At 45.9% G+C, this 27,031-nt stretch overlaps 1 protein-coding gene across 6 annotated transcripts; it reads left to right on the forward strand.

Moving 5' to 3' along the window:
- The first annotated feature begins 286 nt into the window (after positions 1-286).
- On the forward strand, positions 287-23,752 carry CDC25A (cell division cycle 25A). Of its 6 annotated transcripts, none has more exons than XM_015102445.4 (15): positions 287-915; positions 1,906-1,979; positions 4,171-4,213; positions 4,835-4,871; positions 5,305-5,406; positions 7,864-7,983; positions 10,268-10,399; positions 11,256-11,330; positions 13,300-13,476; positions 17,320-17,421; positions 19,240-19,302; positions 19,398-19,496; positions 20,413-20,543; positions 21,471-21,582; positions 21,806-23,752. In XM_015102445.4, exons 1-15 carry the CDS (start codon positions 746-748, stop codon positions 21,944-21,946), a joined length of 1,578 nt encoding a protein of 525 aa, XP_014957931.1. In that variant the 5' UTR covers positions 287-745; the 3' UTR covers positions 21,947-23,752. The 6 variants fall into 6 exon arrangements, with proteins under 6 accessions (XP_014957931.1, XP_014957932.1, XP_042092218.1 ...); XM_015102446.4 differs by having other exon boundaries at positions 5,308-5,406; XM_042236284.2 differs by lacking the exon at positions 7,864-7,983.
- The last annotated feature ends 3,279 nt before the right edge of the window (positions 23,753-27,031 follow it).

The raw sequence follows: 27,031 nt of genomic DNA on the forward strand, positions 1-27,031 counted from the left end.
ACCATGCAACGCGTCAGAGAGGCCTTCCGGTCTCTCCCGGCATCTCGCAGGGTCAGCTGGGAATTTTCATTGACCTCTGAGCTCCTCGGGTTCGGAGGGCCCTCTAGGCCCCGCCCCTTTCTGAGAGGGGGGCCGACCTCACAGTGTCCCGAGAGCTGCTTCCTTCTTCCCCTCTCATTGGTTCAGCCTAGCTGCCATTCCTGTGCGAGGAGGAGAAGTTGGTTACTGATTGGTGAATTCTGTTTGGCGCCAACTAGGAAAGGGAGGCGGGGGAGAGGCAGGCCCCAGTGAGCAGCTATTACCGCGAAAGGCCACCTTGGTAGCGACGGCCCGGGAGGGAGGTGAATGTCGGCCTGGTTGTCTGCACTCCCGGGCAACAGAGTGAAAGAAAAGTGAAGAGAGTGTGAGCCCTGGTCGTTGCCTTGCAGCTCTAGCCGCTCTCCCTCCCCGACGCGCTCCGCTTGTTTGGATTTAATCTTAAGGTTGCCGGCGCCCCCCGCCCGCCAGCCTCGCGGAGTGAGGGGACGCACCCGCGCCTGTGGCTGGCGCCTGCCGAGTCTGGACACCCGCCTGTCCGCGCCTCTTGCCCGCGGCAGCCGCATCCCTGAACCGCGGGGTCGTGTTTGTGTTTGACCCGCGGGCGCCGGCTGCGGGGCGCGCGGCCGAGGCCAGTGCCAGCGGGGCGGGGCGGGCGCGGCGGAGGCGGAGGAAGAAGGAGCGGGATCCTAGGAGGCCCGGCGCCGCCATGGAACTGGGCCCGGAGCCCCCGCACCGCCGCCGCCTGCTCTTCGCCTGCAGCCCCCCGCCCGCACCGCAGCCTGTCGTGAAGGCGCTGTTCGGCACGCCAGCCGCCGGGGGCCTGTCGCCTGTCACCAACCTGACGGTCACCATGGACCAGCTGCAGGGACTGGGCAGGTGAGGAGGGAGCGAGGAGCGGTGCCTCAGGCGTTTGGCCTCCGAGACGGCTCTCGGGTAGATCAGGCCAGAAAACCGGCCGCGAGGGTAGCGCTTGCCTCTCTGCCGCTCTGGGGTGGCCCCACCGATCGGGGCCCGCCATGTGCACCCTCCCCCCAGGCCGAATGTTGGGCGGGAGAGGCCGTTCGGACCCTCCGGGGCCGCCCTCAGCCCCGAGACCGGCCGAGTAGGGGTTGGGGTACGTCTGGGCTCCCCACCTTCGCCACCCCTTTTTAGATTGCCCTGTGCTCTTCTGTCCTTACCTCACGAAGCTCTTTGAAATCTACCTCCACGGAGAAAAACAGGCCCTCCTAGTCGCTCACTTCTATCCTTTGCAGAACCACCTCGTAGTTATCTTTGCTTTTTGTGAGTTCTGTTTCCTTCTCAGCCAAGGGACGTGGCATTTTCTTTCCTTGCGTTTGCAAAAATCGTCGCAATCCCTCTTCCCGGGCATATTCCTGCTGTGTGACACCCCACACACACCCAGCCCCATGCTTTCCTAAGACCAGGTCTTTTAACTCAGCTTTCCACTCGTAAAATTTTCCTGCACTTTTTCCTTATTAAAAAAATGCATCCCACCTTTGTTTTGTTTTTGTTTTTGGTAAAGCTGCTTTCTCATCAGTCTTGGACGTCCCATTTTCTAAAGAAGCACATGTCTTTTCCAATCTCCGAAAAGCAGGAACTTGTCCTGTTCATCCCCGCTCCTAGCTCAGTACCTAGAACACATGCTCTCATTTCAGGAAATAGTCCAATAGTCATTGTCCTCCTATCTACAGTGTGACCAATGCCAACCTACTCTTTTCTCATATCCTTTTATATGTAAGTGCTAACTGGGTGTTCTGGGTGGCCAAGTGTTTTGTGGTGTGGCCTAGAAGTAATGATAGTTTATGGCAGTATGGCAACTTGCCATGTCATGGGCTATCTCCTGTGAGTTACTTTTCTTGGTTTCAGTGAGTATGAACAACCCATGGAGGTGAAAAACAGCAGTCTGCAAAGAATGGGCTCCTCCGAATCAACTGATTCAGGTATTCTTTTAGTCTTTTATCATGTGTCTGCCTTGTGGGGAGCAGTGCTTGGAATTTGCTGGAACATGGGCTTTCACCTAGAAACTCAGTTTGGTGAGTTAAGGTAGCAAACAGAAGTCTGACACTGAGTGACAGACACCTGTTAGAACAGTACAAAGGAGCCCCTGTGGCAGTTGACGAAGAGAGGAAACTGTCAAGGGGCCGCAAGGAGGTGGTTAATGCTTGGTCTTGAAGATGAGTAGTAGTACGACATTAACCATACCTCTCTTTAAGTGGCATTCAGGAAATCTTATTGGTTAAAATTCTGCATCAAGTTATTGGAAATATAGTGAGATTATTTCAGTGAGCCTGCTCTGGAGAAACTGCCAGTACATCTAATTCTAACCATAAGTTCATGTTAGCTTCCTTGGTGGCTCAGTGTTAAAAAGAATTCGCCTGCTAGCGCAGGAGATGTGGGTTCAATCCCTGGGTTGGGAAGATTCCCCTGGAGAAGAAAATGGCAACCCATTCCAATATTCTTGCCTGGAAAATTCCATGGGCAGAGGACCCTGGTGGGCTGTAGTTCATGGGGTTGCAAAAGAATCAGACACGACTTAACCACCAAACAATAACAAAGTGCATGTTGGGGCAAGGTTTATTTGCACAGATGCTTTAGAGTAAAGAACTACAAGAGCAAAAGTCTTAAGATGTAAGCTTCTTAAGAACCAGGGATAGGATTGTTAATGTGGCAGTGTGGCAAGGAAGAGTGTCCTGCCAGGAGCAGTAACACCTAACTTCTTGTATGATTATTTAGACATCGTGGAGGAAAGATGTGTGCTAGGCAGGCCCTGATGGCTTTGGACCATGCTAAGCAGCATCTCCTTTATTCTTTTGCCTTTGAGTTGAGTACCTCACTTGGTGTTATCTTGTTGAAGGCAATCAATGCTTGCTTGTCAAAGGACATAATAATATTTTCCAACCCCCTGAATTATGTACATGATCTGACAGGATATAAGATATTTGAAATAAAAAACTATTCCAGAAAACAAATACTTCTCCTTTCTATGGTTGGAACGCACAGAAAGTTAGCCTGGGTAACCTCTAACTGAATTAATAATCAGGATTTAAGACTCTTTTTTTGAAGTGTAGTTGATTTACAGTGTTGTGTTAGATTTTGGTGTACAGCAAAGTGATTTAGTTATACATATATAGTTCTTTTTTATTGTAGGTTATTCCAAGATATAGAATATAGTAGTATTATACCCCGCACTGTCCCCTTTACCCTTTGGTAACCGTAAGTTTGTTTTCTAGTCTGTGAGTCTGCTTCTGTTTTTTAAATAAGTCATGAGGTTTGGTTTAATTCTGTCTCCTCATATCCTATTATCCAAGATGGTGTTTGCAAGGAGGAAAGCATGAGTAGACACACTATGAAAATGCTTAGACTTGTGCAGATATGGTTTTTGGCAATCATGGAGGTTAAGCTTCAATTCCGGCAAAAGTCCAAGCCATGAGCCTTAGTTGGCTCCCTTAAAGAAATAGTACTAGCAGTTTTACGTACTTATGTTAACGAATGAGTGGTGTCACAGTTACAGTTCAGTCCCTCAGTCATGTCCGACTCTTTGTGACCCCATGGGCTGCAGCACGCCAGGCCTCCCTGTCCATCACCAACTCAGGGAGTTTACTCAAACCCATGTCCATTGAGTCGGTGATGCCATCCAACCGTCTCATCCTCTGTCCCGCCTTTCCCCTGCCTTCAGTCTTTGCCAGCATCAGGGTCTTTTCCAGTGAGTCAGCTCTTTGCATCAGGTGGCCAAAGTATTGGAGTTTCAGCTTCAGCATCAGTCCTTCCAGTGAATATTCAGGACTGATTTTCTTTAGGATGGACTGGTTAGAACTCCTTGCAGTCCAAGGGACTCTGAAGAATCTTCTCCAACACCACACTTCAAAAGCATCAGTTCTTTGGCACTCAGTTTTCTTTATAGTCCAACTCTCACACCTATACATGACTACTGGAAAAAGCATAGATGACTAGATGGACCTTTGTTGGCAAAGTAATGTCTCTGCTTTTGAATATACTGTCTAGGTTGGTCGTAACTTTTCATCCAAGGAGCAAGAATCTTTTAATTTCATGGCTGCAGTCACCGTCTCCAGTGATTTTGGAGCCCAAAACCATAAAGTCTGAGGTGATTTTTTTTTTTTCCCCCACACACAGGCTTCTGTCTGGATTCTCCTGGGCCCTTGGATAGTAAAGAAAAGTATGTATTCACTGCCTTTAAATGTTTGTGCTTAGAAAAATAATTTTTTGAATGAAATTCTTCATGCTCTGGACTGAAGCTCTGGATGTAGTGATCCCGATTAAGGCTCCCGGATCCTATAAAGTCTGGTATCTTTTGAGATGAGTAGTTTGTGTCAGCAGTTTTTCAGAACTTCCCTCCCTTTATTTTAGCCGTAATTTTGGGGTTCTGTTCTAATATCACTCAAACCCTTACTCTGTCTCCTGATATCATTGTCCTAAGAGAACTTAGGTTTGTTTTTTATTTTGTTTTGCCTCCCTTGTAGGATCTCAGTTTCCCAACCAGGGATTGAACCCAACCCATGGCAGTAAAAGCCTGGAATACTAACCCCTAGAAAACCAGGGAACTCCCTAGAAGGTGTATATTTTAAGAGAAGATCCATGCTTTTTCACTAGAAGCCCAGTTATGGGGCTGCTTGTGAAAACAGAACAGCTTCAGAAATCTATTCTTCCATCTTGCCTAAAACGGGAATATGTTTGATGCTCCCCTCACCCCATCAAACAGTAGTTTAGACACTATGTCTAATATGAATACCACTTTCCTTCCTCAATTCTCATGATTTACTTTCTGATCTCATTGCAGCCTTGAAAATCCCATGAGGAGAATAAATTCCCTACCTGTAAGTTCGTTCCCTTGTTTCTTTTGAGCTAATAACTGTTATCTGCCCCTTAGCTACCAGTAACCTTGATCATAAACCTTAATTTAGACAGTAATTTTGCTTACTTTGTCTCATAAACATTCAAAACATTCTATCTAAAGCAGCTTCAATAATGGTTGCCTCTTGGGCTTTTCCAATCAGGAAGGGGGTTCTTTTTATGCAAATGATGTTATTTGGGGGTTGATTTGGTACCTGACTCCTTGCGGAGAGGGCTGTAGACCTTGTGAAGTTAGGTGTAAAGCCATAGAGTCCTAGTCACGTTGACTGGTCACCCACTGCACTGTGAGAAGCTAAGCCTCCCTAACCTGCCACCACCATTTTTTTTTCCCTTTTACAACTGAGTTTCCATTCCATTTTCATTGATGTACCCTAATTCCTTTTTTCACTTTGACAGCAGAAGCTCTTGGGGTGTAGCCCAGCTCTGAAGAGGAGCCATTCTGATTCTCTTGACCATGATGTCTTTCAGCTGATTGACCAGGATGAGAACAAGGAAAATGTGAGTGTAGCATTAACCTACTCACCTAGGGGCAGAGCTCACACCCACAAGTGGCTTATGGAGAGGAGACTAAACCTTTATCAAAGTCATGATGGTATTTGGAGTCAGAGAAACCTGGATTGGAATCCTACTGTTTGGTAGTTGTGACCTTAGCTGCTTTTTTAGGCTTCTGTGTTTTTTGTGAAATAGGAGTAGCACTCCCTTGTAGGACTGTTGTTGGAATTAAATGAGATAATGTAGATAAAGCATTTAAAATGGTTCCTGGCAGGTAGGAGTTGCTCAAAAAGTGGCTCTTCGGGGGAATTACATCCAAGAACACTTTATGTGGAAGGGTCTGGGCAGGCCTTCCTTGCCTCTTTGTGCTGACCGTGGGATGAGTGAAAAGTTTGGGAAAAGGCTTCTTGACAGTGTTTTCAAGAACAAAGCCAACAAATCCCAGGGAATCTCGGGGTAAATGAAATGGTAGCTTAGAGGGTGAGTTGCAGTTATGCAGCCGAAAGCCCAAGAACACCCTCGCCTGGGTTCTTTCAAACCTGCTGGGTGCTGTTCAGTGAATCAGCTCAGCTTTCCCTGTCTTCTTTCTCAGTGTATTTCCGTGTCTGTTTTCTCCCCTTCTTCATCCTCCACTACAATGCTACAATGCATATTTAGAATCTTCTGGACTTATTACTTACAGAACCTGCTGCCTCCTTGAACTTTCCTAATGATTCCTTTGGCAATAGGATGCCCTGAGGGAGGTAAAGAAAGAACAATTGAGTTCCTGTCTTGAGTGCTTGGAACACTAAGTCTGCCTCTGTGTAGTGCTTTTAACCAAACAGTCCAAAGCTATTATTACACTGTTGCCTGGTCTCTTTCCCACATTCCCCATCCCCTTACCCCCAGCTTGGCTTCTCCCAGGCTTGCCTGCTTATAGCTTCATTCTGAAGGGGAAATAGCATAGGTTAAAGAGCTCTTGCTCTGGAGTTGTCCTATCTGGGAAGCCAGACCTTAGGCACATCACTTAACCTACAGGCCTAGTTGCCTCATCTGTAAAATGCGGATGATTGGATGGATAAATGAGCTCATGCACTGAAAGTACTTAGTGCTGTGTGGGCAAGTAAATACTCTGATATTAGCTGTGCTTGACAAGTTCTTAAGTGGATATTTTAGGGAAGGGGAATTATGAGTGTTTTCTAAACTTTTAAGTAAAATGAAATCATACAGTATGTGTTCTGTTACTTCTGGCTTTCACTCATCATTATGTGAGATTCATCCATGTTATTGAATAAACTAAAAGGATCTTTTTTTCCCAGTTTTATTAAGAAATAATTGACATATCACTATAGATTTAAGGCATACAGCATGATGGTTTGATTCACATATATTGTGAAATGATTTCAGTAGGTTCAGCTAACATCCATCTTCTCATATATTGATAGATACGATAGAAGAAAAAGGAAAAAGGGGAAATTGTCTCCTTGTGATGAGAACTCTTAGGATTTACTATCTTATCGTATAGCAGTGTTAGCTACAGTTATGATGCCATTAGTTTTTTTCTTCATTGCTTTTATTATGGAAAACAATAACATTAAATGTTTTCCACTTCATTGTCTCCTATTGGTAGGAAGAAGATGGAAAATATAAAGTCCTCAAATACAAGTCTGGACTGAAAAGTTTCGATTCCTGTTCAATTATATGGAAATGAAATTGCTTTAGACTTCAGAAAAAAATTTTTTTAATTGAAGTATAATTGATAGAAAGCTGTTGATTTAGTTTGTTGTTGCTGTTGATTTAGTTTTAACTCTGTCTTGTGTACCTGGCAAATACTCATGTGTTTGTTAGGAAATAAAGTGTTTGTGATAAGAGAAAAAAGTTCTGTTATCAGAAGTTAGCTTTTGTCTATGGCCATACTACCCTGAACGTGCTGTGCTTGATCTCATCTGGTCTCAGAAGCTAAGCAAGGTCAGACCTCATTAGTACTTAGATTGGAGAAGTTAGCTTTTGACAGAATCTTTAAAATACTTGCCTTGTTTTTTTTTGTTGTTCTGCTGGGCCTTCGTTGCTGCATGCAGGCTTTCTAGTTGCAGCAGGTGGGGGCTTCTCATCGGGGCGGCTTCTCCTGTTGTGGAGCACACGGGCTCTAGGCTAGTGGGCTTCAGTAGTTGCAGCTTGTGGGCTCTAGAGCTCAGGCTCAGTAGATGTGGCACACGGCCCAACGCTGTGGCTCCGTGGTATGTGGAATCTTCCCAGACCGGAGGACCCGTGTCCCCTGCATTGGCAGTCCGGATTCTTATCCACTGCAACACCAAAGAAGTCCTGAAATTCTTAATTACGCAGATCCAGTGAATTAGATGAGACATGGGTTTGGAAACAGGTGATCAGTACCCACTCTCTTGCCTGCCTTCCAGAGCTATAGCTGAGACCCTAGAGCTGGTTTTCACAGACAGTGGATGATGTCTCATCTATACTGTCTTGCAGGAAGTCTTTGAGTTTAAGAAGCCAATAAGACCTGCATCTCGAGGCTGCCTACATGTTCACGGACTGGAGGAGGGTAAAGATCTCTTCACACAGAGGCAGAACTCCGCCCCGGCTCGGATGGTATGTGCTTTCATACTCCTGGGAGTTCCTGATGGGAAGATGAAAGCCTCCGCAATCTTGAGTTAAAGACCCTGCAGCAGCTCTAGCTGTCTTTACCTTGACTTTGTCTTTTGAAACTCACATGTTTTGAGACTCGCATGTTCGGTGTTTCTGCTGTGTCTGGAGAGCAGAGAGGCAGAAGCAGGGTGAGAGGTGGTGTGTTTGAAATACTGGACTCGAGCAAAGCATATTTGACGTTGTCAATCCTGGGTCATTCTTCTGAATGTGTGTATGGTGGGATTATCTGTCCTACTGAAAACTTGCTGTCTAAGTGCTGAGAGGTGCTTCCCAGAGTGATTTTGTTTGGAGCAAGCACATGATTTCTACCAAACTTGGTTTAATAAGAACTATTAGGTATTCCGGTGAACCCATTGCCTACAAGGCTGTTTGACTGTATTTGGGGCCATTTGTCCCAGGATTGTTTGTTTGTCAGAGATGGTCATTACTTCCAGATTTCCTACTGGTGATCTGATGGACAGACAGCTGTGGACTAGAGAGGCCCAACTTGAGCAAAATGACCATGTTTGGTTTCCACGTTTTCCCAGGAACTTGTATCTGAAAATATACCTTTCCAGTCTGGCTTAGGGCCTGAGGTTCGGGTTCAGCCAGTAAAGAGGCTACTCAATAAACTTGAAGGTCACTTGAGGATTAATGCATTCATACCCCCCCCCCCCCCCGCCCCAAAGAGATTTACTGTTACGGAAGAGGAAAAAAATCTATCTCTGGACTTTTTTACTATCTTTGAAAAGTACCTAGAAAAGAATTCATTATTAACAGTGTTTATCTCTAGATGGTAGATTTTTGAATGGAATTTATAAATTTTCTGTATGAAATATTTTTCTAAGATTTTTATAATTTCCTGTATTTATTTTTGACTGTGCTGGGTATTTGCTGCTGGCCAGGCTTTTCTCTAGTTTCGGAGAGCAGGGGCTGTTCTTCATGGCAGTGTGCGGGCTTGTCATTGCGGTGGCGTCTCTTCTTGTAGACAGAGAAGATCGTATCTGTCAGTCACACGGGCTTCAGTGATTGGCATGTGGGCTCAGTAGTCGCAGTTCCCGGGCTCTAAAGCACAGGCTCACTAGCTGTGGCACATGGGCTGAGTTGCTCCCAGGCATGTGGGATCTTCCCGGATCAGGGATCGAACCTGTGTCTCCTGCATTGGCAGGTGAATTCTTTACCACTGAAACACCAGGGAGGCCCTGTAACTCATTTTATAATGGGAGTTTTACTGAAAAAACAAGATAGGCTTGCCTAATGAGATATACTCTTATTTTGACTCCAGGAATGGTTTCTCCTAGGGAGAGTATAATGGGCAGAAAAGCTTGGACTTTGCCGTCAAACAAGTGAGCGGTGTAATCTTGGTAACCTTTCTTAAGGATTGGTTTCCTGATTTGTTAAATAAAAATGGAAAATAGAGGATTAACTACCTTTAGTGTGTTGTGAGGCTTAAATGGGATTATACATAAAAGGTTATATCCCAGTCTGAAAACAGGGCTTCCTTCATAGCTTAGTCAGTAAAGAGTCTGCCTGCAATGCAGGAGACCTGGGTTCAATTCCTGGGTCAGGAAGATCCCCTGGAGAAGGAAATGGCAACTCACTCCAGTATTCTTGCCTGGAGAATCCCATGGACAAAGGAGCCTGGCAGGCTACAGTCTATGGGGTCGCGAGAGTCGGACACGACTTAGCAAATAAGTACACACCAGCACACCCAGTGTCTGGCCCAAGTAATTCCTCAGTTAGAACTGAGCAACTGTCATTTAAATTGCGAATCTAAAGAACAAGGATGGATTTTCTAGAACTTCTAGACTTTATATCCCTCTGTCAGAACTGGAGTTACAGAAACATTTCTCTAGTCTGTTTTGTGGTCTCCATAGGGACTTGGTATCTTCTCACCCTTCCAAACTTTAGCAGATTATCACCTGTCACTACCCTCATGCGATCCCTGTTCACCATTAATAATCCTCAGAAAAAACAAGCCTTGCCCTTCATTGGAGGCTAGCCCCAGATCCCACTATAAGGTGAATTGCTCCTGGGGAGAGTTCTTTATGAAGGCTACTTGGCCTGACTCGAATCAGAACTGTGTGTGGATATCAGTTCGTTTATAATCTTAGGTCTTATTTTTCCTTTGATTTGTAGCTGCTAAAACTTCTTAAAACGAAAATGGTATATTTTCTTCATAAAAACTAGTAACCCATTCAGAGAAATCAAAGCTGATTATTAACAAGCCATGAATTCTGTCTTCTAGCTTTCCTCAAATGAAAGAGATGGCAATGAACCAGGGAATTCCATTCCTTTTATGCCCCAGTCACCTGTGACTCCCACTTTGTCTGATGAGGATGATGGCTTCATGGATCTTCTTGATGGAGACAGTTTGAAGGTATGGTGTGGGTATGTGCTTTCCGATCCATTTTTGCTAACTTTCCCTGGAGAGCCGTCATCTGAAAAAGAACAGTGATCCCCCAACTGGCTGATAACTTTTTAAGGTTTTGTTTACTTACTTAATTCATTTTTTGGCTATATTTGCTCTTCGTTGCTGTACCTGGGCTTTCTCTAGTTGCAGAGAGCTGGGACTACTCTTCCGTGGCGGTGCACGGGTTTCTCACGGTGGCGGCTTCTCTTGTTGTGGAGCACAGGCTCTAGCGCACGGACTTCAGCAGTTGCAGCTTGTGGGCTCCAGGGCACCGGCTCTGTAGTTGTCCACAGGCTCAGCTGCTCCTCAGCATGTGGAACCTTCCCAGGCCAGGGGTGGAACCTGTGTCCCTTGCATTGCAAGGAGGATTCTTAACCACTGGACCACCAGGGGAAGCCCTGGCCGATGCTTTTATTCATCTGTTGGGAATTTATTGACTCTGCTTCTAGTCTGCTTAAATTCTATGGAGGTGTTCCAAAGAAAACACTGATGTGATCCTTCTTCCCCTGCAGGAGCTGACAATCTTTTTTTTTTCCTGGAAGGACGTGAATCAGGGACTGAAAGAATAGCTGCCATGTGATGTAAAGCTGAGGAGACCAGTGGCTCCTCGTGGCCCCTCAGGGGCATTCCCTTAGCTATGTTCAGATAGCATCACTCTTACTCTCTTGACCTTAAAGTGTTGTGGAGAGGGGAGGCATTGACCCTTAGAAGACTTCCTGTTCACGTCTTTCTGGTATTCTGCAAGAAGAAATCTAACGCACTTAAACTAATGTTGTTTCTACTGGACCTTTGGACCTTTATGACACAGTTTTTCTTTGTTTAGAATGATGAAGAGACCCCGTCCTGCATGGCCAGCCTCTGGACAGCTCCCCTTGTCATGAGAAGAACTAGCAACCTAGTAAGTTCCAGTGTGTCTGGAGGGAGTGACAGGAATCCAAATTATTTCTTTTGAGATTCTGCATTTGAGCCTATGGGCCTGTTTGGCTGGCCACTAGTGTTTCCTGGTGTTAATGTATGCTGTTTTTTCAAGGGTGTTTTGTTTTGTTTAATACCCACCTACTTGTGTAGACTAGAGACATCTGTTTCCATCAGGGACACTTTCAAAAGCTGTGCCTGTAGAGGGACACATCCTCATGTATGTAAACATCCAGGGAAAGTGAGCTCTTATCATAGTATACATACAGCTACACACTCTTAGGTATATGTATAGACGCTGAATACATCTTTAATCCATGCCCCTGAACTATACATATGGAACAAATGAACCAGTCTAGTCTTGAAGCCACTTACACATTATAGTAGACCAATGTGCAAAGCTTTGAGAGATTAGACCACCCCAATAAAATGGTATGACCAGATTTACTAAGTCCTTTTGAAAGAAAACATTATTAATATATACAGTGTGAGAATGCTTGGAAAATGGCTATCAGTTTTATAAGTTGGATGGAAAAACCATGAAACAGTATGTGTAGGCCCTTCACAATGGTAGAGTTTCACAAACACAGTAGACTCATCATAAGGGCCAGGGGCTGAGTCAGAACTGGGGTTTCTGCCCTTGAAGAGCTTACAGGTCCTCTGAGACCTTACTGAAAGCTGTAGACCCTCTTTCCAAAAATGCTTCCAGCTCTTCTAGGTTAAAAACAAACATATGAAAAATAACCCCCATGATCTTGCTTCTCTGAGCAACATCCTATTAAAAGGAACTTCAGAAAAATAAGCGGAAAACCCTTGGTCTCTGGGAGAGGCAATGGGGGTGACACACTTGCTGCAAACTATTAGGAACTTTTCCAAAGAAGAGGCGACACTGAAATGTTAGTATCAGCTTGAAAGGGAGTGCTTTACGGAGGAGAGGGGTGCGGGGTGTGTGTGAAAGGATACCGAGTTCAGAAGGAAAAGCCCAGCCAGAGAGCACTGAGTTGTGAACGAGGTGAGATGAGTTTAGGTTGCTGAAGTCAGACTGTCTCTACCACTAGTCAGGGTGGCTGCTCTCAAACCCCGAGAAAGTAGTCCTTAGGAGTATTATAGCACATCTTCCTGTATTTCCTTTGGCTTTGTAAGTCTTGAATTTAAAATGCTCTGCTACAGTCCAGAAAGAAAAACAGCCAAGCAGAGAGCATGGCTTCTAAACAGTTTTGAAGGCACCCCTGCCCACTGCAAACTCAAACTCAACTCTGTTTTATCTGCTTAACTGGCTCTAATATATAGTATAATCCAGATGCCTCATACCTTCTGGATTTAGGGGGCTGTTAAAACCTCTTCAAGCTGCTCGAGCAAGGTGCAAATAATAAAGTAGAGGGGAAGAGGAAGCCAGAATTGTGGCCCTGGCTGGAAGGTAACACTTGCTGGGAAGTATATCAGGCACCCTTTGACTCTTAGGACCCTGTGCAGAATGTAGGCTTTTCAGGGCCTGGGTAGTCTTCCTCATTTGTATCCAGTCAGGTTTTGAACATGTTCAGTGAACACCAAGGTCTCAGTGTCTACTGTGTGCCAAGGACTGGATAAACGGACAGTGTCTGTTTCTTAATTTAGGATCTGTGCTAAGTCCCTTTGGTCGTGTCCAACTCTGCGACCCTGTGGACTGTAGGCTACCAGGTTCCGCTGTCCATGAGATTCTCCAGGCAAGAATACTGGATGGAGTGTGTTGCCATGCTCTCCCCCAGAGATCTTCCTGACCCAGAGATCGAACCCCAGTTTCTTTTGTCTCCTGCACTGGCAGGCAGGTTCTTTACCACTAGCACCACCTGGGAAGCCCACTTTGGAATGGCTTGATCTTAAACCATCCCAGGAAGTCCTTGGTCTGTCCTCTTTACCATTCGAATCAGTGTATTTTAATGAAACATGAGTCTCTTTTTTTTTTTTCCCCAAAGGGCAATCGCTGCAAGCTGTTTGACTCCCCTTCGGAGTCCTGCAGCTCTACCATCCGGTCAATGTTGAAAAGACCAGACCGATCACTGGAGGAGTCCCCAGGTGGAAGCAGGAAGCGGAGGAAAAGCGTGGCTGGGGCCAGTCCGGAAGAGGCAGCTAGTCCACAGAAGCCCCAAGAGGTTAGTTCTGCAGCTTCTTTTTCGCTCAAGGATGTTGTATCTGTCAGTTCTAAAATGCACGTTTGTTTGTTTTTCTTTGCTGAGACTGGCTGTTTTTATTTTTCGTTTGTTTCAGTCTTGTTCAGAATTGCCTGTTAAAGCATTTTTATGATGGCTACTTTAAAATCCTAGTCAGGTAGTTCCAGCATCTGCGTCTGGTGTGGCTTTCTGTTGATTGTCTTTTCCTATTCAGGTTGAGATTTTTCCTGGTTCTTCATATGAGAAGAGATTTTTTTTCAGTTGTATCTGTGTACTTTGGATGTTATGAGGCTATGTAACTGCTGTTTTAGTAGTATTCCGATACTGCAGGGAAAGGGGGACGGAAGTTCAGTCTCCCTTAATGTGCTACTTAGGTAGGTCAGACCTCATGGCTGCTGGGCAGGAGTGGGAAAGGAAGTTCAAGCTCCCTTCTAGACCTCCACCAACACCATCCCAGTGAGGTTGAGATTGGGGCACTTAATTACAGCTGGGCAAGGGTGGAAGTCTAAGCTCCCCACTTGCTGTTGGGTCCTGGCGTAGGGCCATAACTTTTTTCCCTTGGTTGGGTTTTTTGTTTTGTTTGTTTTCATTTTTCTTGTGTCCTGACCTATTTAGGACTACTTTAGGTTTGTGTCCTGACCTATTTAGGCTACTTTAGGTTTGTCTCACAACTTTGATTATAGTGTTTTTCGTTGTCACTTAGTATTTTATTTCTTTTTATTTCTCTGTGATGAGAACTCAAGATTTATTCTCAACTACTTTCATATACACCATACATCCGACCTAACTATAGTCATCATGTTGTACATTACATCCCTGGTACTTGTCTCATCACTGGAAGTTGTACATTTTGATCACGTTCATCTGGCCCCCCTTCTCCATTGCTTACCTCTGGTAACCCCACAAATCTGATCTCCTTTTCTGTGAGTTTGGTTTTTGTTTTGGTGGTTGTGGTAGTGGTTAGCACTGTGTGTTTTCAGTTTTTTCATTCCCCGTACAAGTGATGTCATATACTTATTTGTCTTTCTCGGTCCGACTTACTTCAATTTCACTTAGCATAATGCCCTCAAGGTCCATCCATGTTACTGCAAATAGCAGGATTTCCTTCTTTTTGTATGGCTAAATAATAATCCATTGTGTGAATGTGTATTCCAGCTTCCTCATCCATTCATCTGTCAGTGAACACTTTTTTCCATGTTGTGGCTATTATAAATAATGCTGCTGTAATGTGAGTGCAGATATTTCTTGACATAGTGTTTTCGTTTTCTTAGAATATGTTTCCAGAAGTGGTATTGCTAGATCATATGTTTTGGGTTCAACTTTTTAAGGTACGTCCATACTGTTTTCCATAGCAGCCATCCCACTCTACAGCCCCACCAGTACTGTACAGGTGTTCCCTTGTCTTCACATCCTTATCAACACTTGTTTCTTGTCTTTTGTTTTTTTTTGGCCACTCCATGGGCTTGGGGGATCTTAGTTTCCTTGCCAGGGATTGAACTCAGGCCCTCAGCAGTAAAAGTGTGGAATCCTAACAGTGGGCCACCAGGGAATTGCTCTTGTCTTTTTTTTTTTTTTAAGTGATTCATTTTATAATTTGTTGGTTTTTTTTTTTCCTTGTTTGGCTGTGCTGGGTCTTCGGTGCTGCTCAGACTTTTCTAGTTGCGGTGAGCAGGGGCTATTCTACAGTTGTGGTGCGTGGACTTCTCATCGTAGTGGCTTCTCGTTGCAGAGAACGGGCTCCAGGGCACTCGGGCTTCAACAGGTGCAGCATGTGGGCTCAGTAGTTGCAGCTCCCAGGCTCTAGAGCACAGGCTCAGTAGTTGCGGCACACAGACTTAGTTGCTCCAAGGCACGTGAGATCTTCCCGGATTGGGGATCGCACCCATGTCTCCTGCATTGACAGGCGGATTCTTACCACTGAGCCTCCAGAGAAGCCCCATCTTGTCTTTTTGAAGATAGTCTTTCTTATAGGCCTGAGGTGATATTTCACTGTAGTCTGGATATTGATCATCTTTTTGTGTCCCTGTTGGCCATTTCTGTACCTTTGGGAAAATGTCTATTCAGATCCTTTTCTGTTTGTAAAACTGGTTTATTTAGGAGGTTTTTTTTTTTTTTTTTTTTTGGTGGAGGGTTTTATTAAGTTGTATGGATTCCTGACATTTTGGATATTAACCCCTTATCAGATAATGTGGTTTGCAGATATTTTTTCCAATTCCGGATGTAGTTTTCATTTTGTTGATCATTTCTTTTAATGGGTAGAAGCTTTTCAGTTTGATTTGCTGCTTAGGTATGTTAGGTGTCAGATCCAAAAAATTGCCCAGACCCACATCAAGGAACTTTTTTCCTGTGTTTTCTTCTAGGAGTTTAACAGTTTCCTGTCTCAAATTTAAGTCTTTACTCCATCTTGAGTTATTTATTGTGAATAATGGAATATAGGGGCCTAATTTTCATTCTTTCATATGTGAATATTCCATTTGCCCGGCACCATTTATCGAAGACTTATCTTCTCTTCATCAAGCATTCTAGTTGATGGTATCTGTGCTGTTTCTCTTCTAAACATGCACTTTCATTTTTCCTGTGGACTCTCTGTGTCCTAGGCTAGGCATGTGTTTCGCTTCAGTAGACACTGCCATATAACTTTCCAAAATGTTGGTCCAGTCAACCCTCTGTATCTGGGGTCTCCACATCCATGGATTCAACTAACTTTGGAACCCATGGCTACCAAGCACCACTGAGCACCGACGTACTATGTGCCATAAGCATCCTGGGGCATCCTCAAACCAATTTCAGGGACACCAAGGGCCAGCTGTACTCACAACTCACAACAACAGTGTGAGTTCAGCTCCTCCACATCCTTACCAGTATCTGGTGGTGTTCATCCCTTTACTGTTACCCTTTCTGGGGAGTGGGTAGCACAGGCATGTGCATGCTCAGGTTGTGTCCAACTCGTATTGACCCTGTTGACGGTAACCCGCCAGCTCCGTTGGATTTTCCAGGCCAGGGTCCTGGAGTGGGTTGGCATTTCCTCCTCCAAGGGATCTTCTTAACCCAGGGATTGAACCTGCGTCTCCTGTGTCTCCTGCATTGCAGGCAGATTCTTTACCACTTGAGCCATCAAAGGGAACCCTGTGTAGTATCTTATTTTGCATTTCTGTTAGTCATTTTTCTAGATTTTCCTATTACCCAACTGCCTTTCTAGCCTATATTTCTGTTGGGTTATCTCTTACTTGTGAGAGCTTTATATATTAAGAGATGGATCTTTTATTGAGATGGATTATTTATCTGCCCACTCTGGCTTGCCTGTTCTTACCTCATCTTGTTGTTTGGATTAACAGAATTTCTTGATTTCTTTGAAACATGTTTTAATTTACCAGTCTTTTTATGTTTAGTGCTTTTTGTGTACTGTTTAAGATATCTCGACTTCCCCCACGATTAGCCCTTTTGACATGCTCTTTGAAATATGAGCACTTCCTTGTTACTAATGACAAGGTGTTCCAGGTTTATCTTGTACATTTCTTGTCCCAGCCTGGATTCAGTCAGAAAGCTCTGGTTTCAATAAATACATGTTATGGTTCTGCGTGATCTGTAGTTGGTTGAACTGGAGATGCGGAATGGTGACCCTAACCTCTGTGTTCAGGGGTCAACTGTAGTATTTAGGGAACACGTTGACAAATGGGTACGTACTGCACCCCTGGAGCGTCTCAGTGGGTAGAGCTGAGAAATACTTTTTGTAGACTTAAAACTAATTTTAATCTTCCATTTTTAAAAAGGAGAAAGCCTTTATTCTAAAGCCTGGTCTCATTCTCAACCTTTGGTTTGTTACAGATTCTACATCATCAGTCTTTATCCTTAGCATATTCCCCAAAAGGGACCATTGAGAACATTTTGGATAATGACCCAAGGGACCTTATAGGAGACTTCTCCAAGGTAACTGCAAGCAGAACTACATTGTGGTACAGAATGGGTGAGGCACCTAACACCCCCTCCAGCCTTCCTCCTCTGAAGTGGCTCCTGGGTTATGTAGCCTCCCCTCCAACTCCCACCGAGGGGACACAGTTTGAAATTAAAAAAAAATAAGGAAACACATAATCTGGTATACCTCCATTTCTTGGGGACTGTAGACCTTACTGGTGCTGATCGGAGGTTTCAAGTAGGGAGTCAGCCGCCTGGACACCAACCCAAAAACCAGTCTCTCTGGGAACTGTGTGATTGTAATAGCAGTGCTACAGAAGAGTGTAAAGAAGCAGAAATGAAGCTCTAGCTTTACTGTATATAAGTCTGTATGTCAAAAGGTCATCTTAGGGGACTTCCCTGGTGGTTCAGCAGCTGAGACTCCATGCTCCCAATGCAGGGGCCCTGGGTCCAATCCCTGGTCAGGGAACTAGATCCCACACACCACAACAACAAAATTCTGCATGCCAAAGATTGAAGATTCTATGTGCCCAAACTAAGAGTCAGTGCAGCTAAATTAATTAATTAATTAATTTTTAAAAAAGAAGGTCATCTTAGAATGTCCCAGATGGAGACTAAATTTCTCCCTTGTCCAGAGGACCACGGTCCTTGTGGGAAAATGCCCCCAGGGAGGTCCAGCCGAAGGTCTGCTGATGACCTGGTACAGATTATCTACCTTTGTGCTGTGGTGAAATGTGACGCCTTGCTGCGTCAGGAGTAACTTGTTTAGCCGTGTGTAACTTCCAGACCAGTCTTTTACATATTAACGTAGCTAACATCTACTGAAACACTTACTATGTGTAAGGCAAAGATTCCAAAACAAGACACAGTTCCTTCCCTCAAGACACTTAACGTGTGGTAAGACATCATGCCACGTGGACATGTACTACCTGGCAACTGAGGTAAACATCAGTGCAGTGTAAGCATTAGACTAAGCAATAAAAGAGTTATGTCAGGTAGGCAGTTGGGGAAGCTCTGGGTCTGTGCTAGACGTTTCAGCCAGGTAGGAGAGATAAGTGGGTTAAAAATAGAAGACAGGACTTCCCTAGGGGTCCAGCAGTTAAGACTCTGCATTTCCAACACTAGGGACACGGGTTCAGTCCCTGGTCTGAGAGCTAAGGTCCCACATGCCAGCATGGCCAAAAAGAATAGAAGACAGTTTTCTAGTCTGAAAGGAAGAGCAGGCCAAGACCTGGGTGTGGTACGTCCTCGCTGGTAAAAGCTTGTGTCTGAATTGAAGCTATTGGTTGGTTGTCAAAATGACCCCACACGTGACCACAGGGTTGGGTGAGCACTCGACTCTGCCAGTCACTCTCGTGATTGCTTGTGTGCTCATCTTCCCCCCTCAAGGCTGGGTGGGTCTCATTTGTTCCACCTCCAGTGTCTCCTCCAGCACCTGCTGCAAAAGTCAGGTGCTCAGTAAACAGTGAAGTCATTCCTCGCTGTGTCCTTTTTAAGTGCTGAGCACAGTCTGGCTGCTGACATGAGGGGTTCCTGACAAAAGCAGGCAATAAAGGAATTCACCTGAGGTTTCTGAATTCAGGTCTGGCTTGCTTGCTGGCTGACTTTGGACAAGGGACCTAGTTTTGACATCTGCAGATGGGGATGATGTGCCTCAAGGGCCATACGAATATTCAGTCTCAGGATATTAATGAAGTACTTACACAGATAACCAGTATGTTCCATTAGATTCGTGTTTGTTTGTTTAAGCTGACTTTTACCAGGAAGGCAAGTAATATAAATGTTGCCTTTATAAGCTTTCAGATTTGCTAAGTGTTTCTTTCTTTTATTAAGGGTTACCTCTTTCATACCGTTGCTGGAAAGCATCAGGATTTAAAATACATCTCTCCAGAAATTGTAAGTTATCCTTTGGGGACCTGCCACCCATGCGATACTGGGATCCAGTCATTTCTGGCAGCCAGAGTTGACTCTCCTTGGCTCTTTCTCTACAGATTACATCTGTTTTGAATGGCAAGTTTGCCAACCTCATTAAAGAGTTTGTCATCATCGACTGCCGATACCCATATGAATATGAGGGAGGCCACATCAAGGTATAGATTCCTGGGGCTTGTAGATTCCTGGGGCTTGTGGGTGAGCTCTGCTACTGTGGGAGGCATAGCAGGAGCCCTATAGACAGTATCTGTGATTTATTTTTATTTTTAAAGGAGGGGGTGATACCTGGCTGCTTGTTACAATGCTCACATGCTGCTTATGAGAACTGTAAAAAGAGGCAGTGGTTGTAAAAGGCATTTGGTTCCTGGTGCACTGAAAGAATGCTCCCTGGTGTGCACTGATCATACAGCAAACTGCTCCCTGTTTTGTCCCCCACGCCATCACCGTCAGGGGCATTTCGAGGTGGTACCCACTGACTTCTAAGCCATGCCTGGACATGGAGCTGTGAGGAGAAGCCAGTCTCTGGCAACATAGGCCAGGCCCAGTGATGCCTCTTAGGTTTATAGTTGAGTTAAGCTGTCTGATGGAGTGGGTGTTGGAACAGTTCATGTGTAACTTGCCCAGGAAGAAAGCCATTGGGTTGAAATACATTATGTATGTGTGTTAAGTTGCTTCACTGTGTCCGACTCTGTGACCTCTGCAAGAGGGGAGCCTAACCCGCCAGGCTCCTCTGTCCATGGGATTCTCCAGGCAAGAATACTGGAGTGGGTTGCCATGCCCTCCTCCAGGGGACTTTCCCAACCCAGGGATTGAACCCATGTTTCTTATGTCTCCTGCATTGGCAGGCAGGTTCTTTACTACTGATGCCACCTGGGAAGCCCGTTGAAATACACAAAAGATAATTTAAAGACAGTGTTTGAGTCTGCCACTCTCTTAAGGCCATGAAAGTCCCTACATTGACAAATACCGCTCACACAGCGCAGTCATAACAGAATCTTGAGGTACCCATGTGAAGACCAGTCTCCAAGGATCATTAGCACCAGCGTGAGACCTAAGCCTCTGGTATCTTCCCAGGGTGCAGTGAACTTGCACATGGAAGAGGAGGTTGAAGAGTTCTTACTGAAGAAGCCTATCGTACCTACGGATGGCAAGCGTGTTATCGTGGTGTTCCACTGCGAGTTTTCTTCTGAGCGAGGCCCTCGCATGTGAGTGGGCTAAGTATCGTTCATGTGTAACAGATGTTCTCTTAAATCCTTACCTGTTGGGCAGTCAGTTGATTTCATGCACTGCTTCCTGGAGTGTAGTTTTAGGCTTGACCTAATGGTTTCACCATAGCTGTTGTTAAGGGCTTGGAAGGGCTCTGTGGCCTCTCCAGTCCAGCCTATTACACTAGTGTCCCCTCTGCAGCATGCCCCAGGGATCCGGCATCTGCTTCATCACCCCCACTCCTGGGTGAGTCCTGGCCACTGCTGGGCTTGGCCCATCGTTCAGCCTGCCTTTCTGTTGAGTTAAACTCTGGCTCTTTGGGTTCCCCCACTGCCCCTAGTCCTGCTGGTGGGGCTGCTGCTCTCGGGTGACATCCTTCAGGGACAGTGTGGTGACTCCTTATGCAAATGCCAGGAAAGTGTGATGTCCTCTCGGCAAAACCTAACATGACGCCTTCAAACACTTTTCAAATCCATGTTCGCAAAGAATGGGGTTATGTTACTTCCAGGTTATTGCCACACGAGAGGTGAAAAGAACTACGCCGTCTGCCCCCCATACACAAGCTTTTATGACTAAGGCCCTATTATAGTTTACTACAGAGATAAATTTTATGCCAAAATAAGTGGAAGTATAGCTACAATAAAGCATCACTTCAGATTTAAAATAATCGGTGGTGGTGGTGGCAGAGAAGACACTGGGTGGGAACCAAGACGCTGTTTAACTTGGAAAGTAGGGAGGAGACCGTCCGCCTTCCAAGACAAGGCCGTGGAGCTGGCTGTGCGCAGGGTCCCTGAGGGTCGCGGCAGCGGCGGAAATCACATCTGGCACTGTCTCCAGGAGTGCAGGCCAAGCTGGGGAGATGTGTAAGAGGTACTGCTTTCCCCGTGCAGAGCGAATCAGACTCTGGCTCTCCTTGCCCTTTACAGGTGCCGATATGTGAGAGAGAGGGATCGGCTCGGTAATGAGTACCCCAAACTCCACTACCCAGAGCTGTATGTCCTGAAGGGCGGATACAAGGAGTTCTTCCTGAAATGCCAGGTGAGATGGACTCTCTGGAGGGCACAGGCCACCCCTCACCACCCCCTAGTTGGTGGTCATGGCTGTTTCCTACCCAGGGTCTGGGGGTTTGCCCTGAGCAAAGAAGGAGCCTAGAACCGCCCCCCACCCCACCCCAGCAGAGCCTTGTGGCCCCCGGCAGGGAGGGAGCAGGAGTGTGCATGGGAGGCCAGTGTGCCCAGATCTTGGCCTGTCTTCCCTCCAGTCTCACTGCGAGCCCCCCAGCTACCGGCCCATGCACCACGAGGACTTTAAAGAAGACCTGAAGAAATTCCGCACCAAGAGCCGGACCTGGGCCGGGGAGAAGAGCAAGAGGGAAATGTACAGCCGCCTGAAGAAGCTCTAAGGGTCTCGCGGCCAGGCGGCAGCAGCCTCCCAGCCCTCCCCACTCCCCTCTTTGCTGCAGAGAAACTTGAGCAGAGGGGTCAGCAGCACGACACTTGGAGAGAAGGGCGGAGGCCTCCACGTCTTAAACCTACCTCGCACCCTCCCGAGGTTGGAGCCCGGAGCCTCCCGCCGCCTCTCAGTCCCTGGAAGACGTCCTTCTTCAGCAGGGCGCTCAGCCAAGGTGGTCACGTGCCGCAGCAGGGTTCCGAGCAGCAAGTCAAGGCGTTCTGCCTCCTCCCCCATGGTTGGATGGGCCCCTTGCGGCCTCGCTGGGCACTGGCCTTGTCTCCTGAGGGGAGAGACGGAGAGAAGACTGCCAGACGCTGCTGTCCAGACACCAAAGACGGCCCGGGAAGCACAGGTCTTTGTGGGCTAGCCCACATCATTAATTTATTCAACTTCACCAATCACTTTTTTTTCTTTCTTTTTTTTTTAAAAAATCAACTCCTGGAGACTTTTATTTAATTGCTTCTTTCAATTAGAATACTGCCATCCTAGGTAGGATTTTATCATCCCGGGGACTACCTCTGCCTTTCATTTTTAAAGAAAAAAAGAATAAAGGAGGGGGAAGAAGAGGGACATGAGTTGTGGGACAGAGAACAAGGGGCTCTGTCTGTCTCCCCCGGGAGGCGCTGCAGTGCTGGGGCCGCTGCTATTTACAGCCAAGGACTGAGACACTGGTGGGAGCAGGCGCCGGACTCAGACTTGGCTTCAGGACATAAGCTAAATCTCCCAGACCTACCTCGAAAGGCCCCTGAGACCTACTATGGGGGAGTGACCCTGCTTTTCCTCACCCCAGCTCCCTGTGATGTCACTGGGCAAGAGTCACGATCAGGAAAGCACTAGAGGCAGCTTCCGTGGGGCCACTCCCAAGTCATTGTTGGAACGTATAGAATAGGTATCCCAGTGTTGGGGGGCAGGGATCGGGGGGCTCTGTGGGATAAGGGAAGGGAGTATACTTTTGAGTGTCTTCCTTCATCATTCCGATACTCTTTGACAGCTTCTGTTTTTTTTAAGAAAAAAAAAAATAGCCCTTTTATGAGTCAAGGAGTATGGAATTCATGTTGCCTGGGCCCCCCAAGTATGGGGAGGGGCTGGAAGCCCCTGGCATTAGAAAGGAGTGGGTGCTGGCAGAGATGACTACAGCGTGTGTTTCTCGGGAGGCAGCAGCGTGGTGGGTTTTGAAGGTAAAACTTTGAGTTTATCATGTTTTAATTTGAGGGACATTGAGAGATGGGTTATCACCAGTTCCCCCTCATCTCACCCCACAGAAGTGGGGATCTCAAAGGAACACCTCCCAAGGAGCTGGGGCTGAGTGGATTGATTCCAGACGGCTGTTTGGTGCCTGTTCATCCCTACCCTTAGGCGCTGGCTTCCTCACCATCTCTGCTCCACTGGGGTGTTGCCAAGTTTTTCTTATATTCAAGAGTCAGTCTCCCCTCTTGCCTCAGCTTCCTGTTCTGGGGGTGGGGAGGAAATCAGTGATACTGGAGATGACTGGTTGCTATGTTATGGGTTTGAGTTGCTTTTGACTATAAAACAATCTTGTTAGAAAAAGTATATGGGGAGGAGGGGAACAGGAGAAGGCCTCTACCCCCACACACACACTGAGACCCATCTGAATTGGTCTCCAATCTTGTTTGTAGGGATTCTGTTGGTTGAATGCCTGAAAAGGGAGGTGGGATGGCCTTCAGATCATACCAGCTCAGCTAGCATTGCTAACCAACTGTTGCAGGCTCTGAAAATAAAAACAATCTTGAACCCATGCTCTCTGCCTGCCTCATGATGGATTTAAAGGGAACTGTGAGTCTCTAAAGACCTGGGACCACACCTGGCTAAAAGCACTGGTTAGAGGCAGTGACATTTTCTCAAGATGCCAAAGAGCTGTCATGTGGCCTGACATCAGGCTTGGCCAGATGACCTTCAGTTACTCCCCTGAGTCCAAAAGCAAGCTTGTGATTCAGATTGATTGACAAGATGAAATGGGGATAGGAAAAGCCTGCCTGGACTTCTTGACATTCCCTGACAAGATGTATTAATTCATAGGATTGAGCAACAGGCCAGAGGAGGGACCAGTGTAAAGGAGATAGGCGTTTCAGTTGTGTTCTGAAGGAGCCAGAGAGGACACTGCAGAAGGAAGTCAGGCACATGGTGAGTCACGGGCCCACACGCAACCAGAGAAACTTGGATGTGCGATGCTGGGGGCTGCTGCCAGAGTGGATAACAGCTGGAGCGAAGGTCTATTACAAAATAGAGTGGAGCCTGGATAGCAGTGCATTCGTACTCCTTTACATTCCACCCATTGTCCCACCTCAAGCCACACCTTTTTTGGGATCTTAGTTGCCCAATCAGCAGAGAAAGTGTGGAGTCCTAAACAATGGACCATTCCCTCAGTCTTCAGACACAATTCCCTTCTGGTTTGCCTCTTTAGTAGAGGCCTGATCCCAGCCTTTAAAAAAAAGATTATAAGATGATTTGTTAAGGAAGGAAATTTGTGATACCAAAGTCCATTGGGTATTACTGTTACTGTGCTCAAAGATTTGGAAGGGAGAGCACATCCCCAGAGTGAGCACTAGTCTCCCCACTGCCTCTCCCAGATGGTTTATTAACCCAGGCTTCCCTGGTGGCTCAGAGGATAAAGCATCTGCCTGCAATGCAGGAGACCAGGGTTCGATCCCTGGGTTGGGAAGATCCCCTGGAGAAGGAAATGGCAACCCACTCCAGTATTCTTGCCTGGAGAATCCCATGGACAGAGGAGCCTGGTGGGCTACAGTCCATGGGGTCACAAAGAATCAGACACGACCAAGCGACCGACTCTTGGTGACCCTATGGACTAACCGACAGGCTCCTCTGTCCATGGGATTCTCCAGGCAAGAATACTGGGGTGGGCTGCCATATCCTCATATGTATGTATGTATATATACACATACATTTAAAGAGAGTTATATTTATATATAGGCAGGTGATTTTCAACCACATGTAAAATCACATGGCTGTAGTCAGTTTAACCCATCCCATACTGCAGTTCCTTCCCAAAGACCCCATATTCCTAATGAGAAGATTTGAACATTCTGATTAGTTAGACCACAGACTAAGTTGCATGGCGAAAATAGTTCAATATCCACAATATCTACAACTATATTATTTGTACACATTTAAAAGCATATAAAATGCCCCAAAATATTGCAGCCTTGTTAATCTGCTATTCCCCAATACAAAGTAGAAAGTTACCCCCCCCAAAAAAAAAAAAACTGGGAAAAAAATGAAAGCATATTAAATGTTAATTTAGATATGCTTTTTCTCAGTCTTTCACAATGAAATGTTATTAGAACTCTTCAACATCTATTTCTGTATCATTTGCTAGTTTCCTTGGACCTATCTTTTACCCAGTTTATATGAAGTGACAGCACTTAATTCATTTATGAAAAACTGCGCCAAGACAAAGTATCCATTCTGGTAATTAAGGTTTTCTTACTTGTCATGTCAGTGTATGTTAATGATTTCTATAAGATGCCTACCTTTTTTAATGAGAAATTTCAGACATATAAATGTACACTAAGTAGACTTCTCTGCCAGTCACACAGCTTCAATATCAACTCAGCCAGTCTTTCCTCCTCACCTCATACCACACATTGCTTTTTAAATTTACTTTGAGAGAGTTCTTTGGCAGTCCAGTGGTTAGGACTGCACATTTCTACTGCAGGGGGCATAGGTTCAATCCCTGGTCAAGGAACTAAGGTCCTGCATGCTATGTGGCACAACCAAAAATAAGTGAGCAGGTAGTACTTCTGGATTATTGCAAAAGCCAGCTGGTCTCCTATCAGGCCTGTTGTCACAGTCACCTTGCTAAAGTGAAGAATTAGTTCAAACTATTCTTCCTTGAGAATTTAATTGCCTATAAAATGAAATCTGAACTGTAGCCCATGTGCTAAGATATAACCCCAGCCTTATCTACATTCATCTTAAGCTTCCATCACAGGGTGGGATTCTGTTTTCACCCTGCCCTCTGAACTTTGCTTGTTAGAGCTGGAAGCACTCCATGGAGAAAGTTTACATGTAGTAAACAGTGGGCACCCACAAGTTTGAGGGCTGGTTAACTGAAAACCTTGGGCAAAACAACACATTAAAAAAAAAAAAGAGGGCACCTGTGTGCCAGGCCTGATGCTTTGGTTCAGGTAAGAATTTTCAGAGGACATAAGAATGTATAAAAAATAGTTCAACACTCATATTCCACACACAGCTTAAGAATAAATACCATGGCTGAAGTCCCCGCCTATCCCAGCCTTGTTATAAACCCTCTAGTCTTCCCCCATCCTTCTTGAGCTAACCATTATCCTTCACTGGCATGACTTATTTCCTAAGCAAGAGGTACATAATGGTTTTTCATGTTTAAAACTTCACCTAAGTCTCTCCATCCTGTGTGCATTCATCTGTAACTCTGGTTTTGACTACTCTGCCGCTCACACAACCACGTAAGGGCACTTGTCCAGGAAGGTCATGAGTTAGTAGTGACTCACCAGATCAACCTCTCCAGAAAGGAACCTGGAAGTAAGCCGCTTCTCTCCGGGGCCTGATCTCAGGGATCACAAAGGGCCATTGAGGTGCCCTGTGGCCACCTCTGTCCCAACATTTGGATACCCCGATACCCACTTCAGGTCTACTGGGAAGGAGGACTTATACGTGGAAGAAGAGCTGGGTTGTGTTGTTTTGTTTTTTACTGCACTGGGTACTTCTTGCTGTTTGAGGGCGGCAGATAGGGGCTTCTCATCACAGTGGCCTCTTGTTGCGGAGCATGGGCTCTAGGGCACTTAGGCTGAACAGCTGCGATGCGTGGGCTTAGTTACCTAGAAACGTGGGGTCTTCCTGGGCCCGGGATCAAACCCGCGTGCCCTGCATTGTCAAAGCGGATTCTAAGCCACTGGGCCACCAGGGAAACCCACAAAGAGCTGTTTCTATTATGTGCTCATTCAACAGACATTCGAATTGTGCCAGGCCCTGGAGATAAGGAGGTGGATACGATGCAGGTTCGCCTTCAGAAAGCTCA

Source organism: Ovis aries, chromosome 19 (assembly GCF_016772045.2).
Source record: "Ovis aries strain OAR_USU_Benz2616 breed Rambouillet chromosome 19, ARS-UI_Ramb_v3.0, whole genome shotgun sequence".
Classification (NCBI taxonomy): Eukaryota; Metazoa; Chordata; class Mammalia; order Artiodactyla; family Bovidae; genus Ovis; species Ovis aries.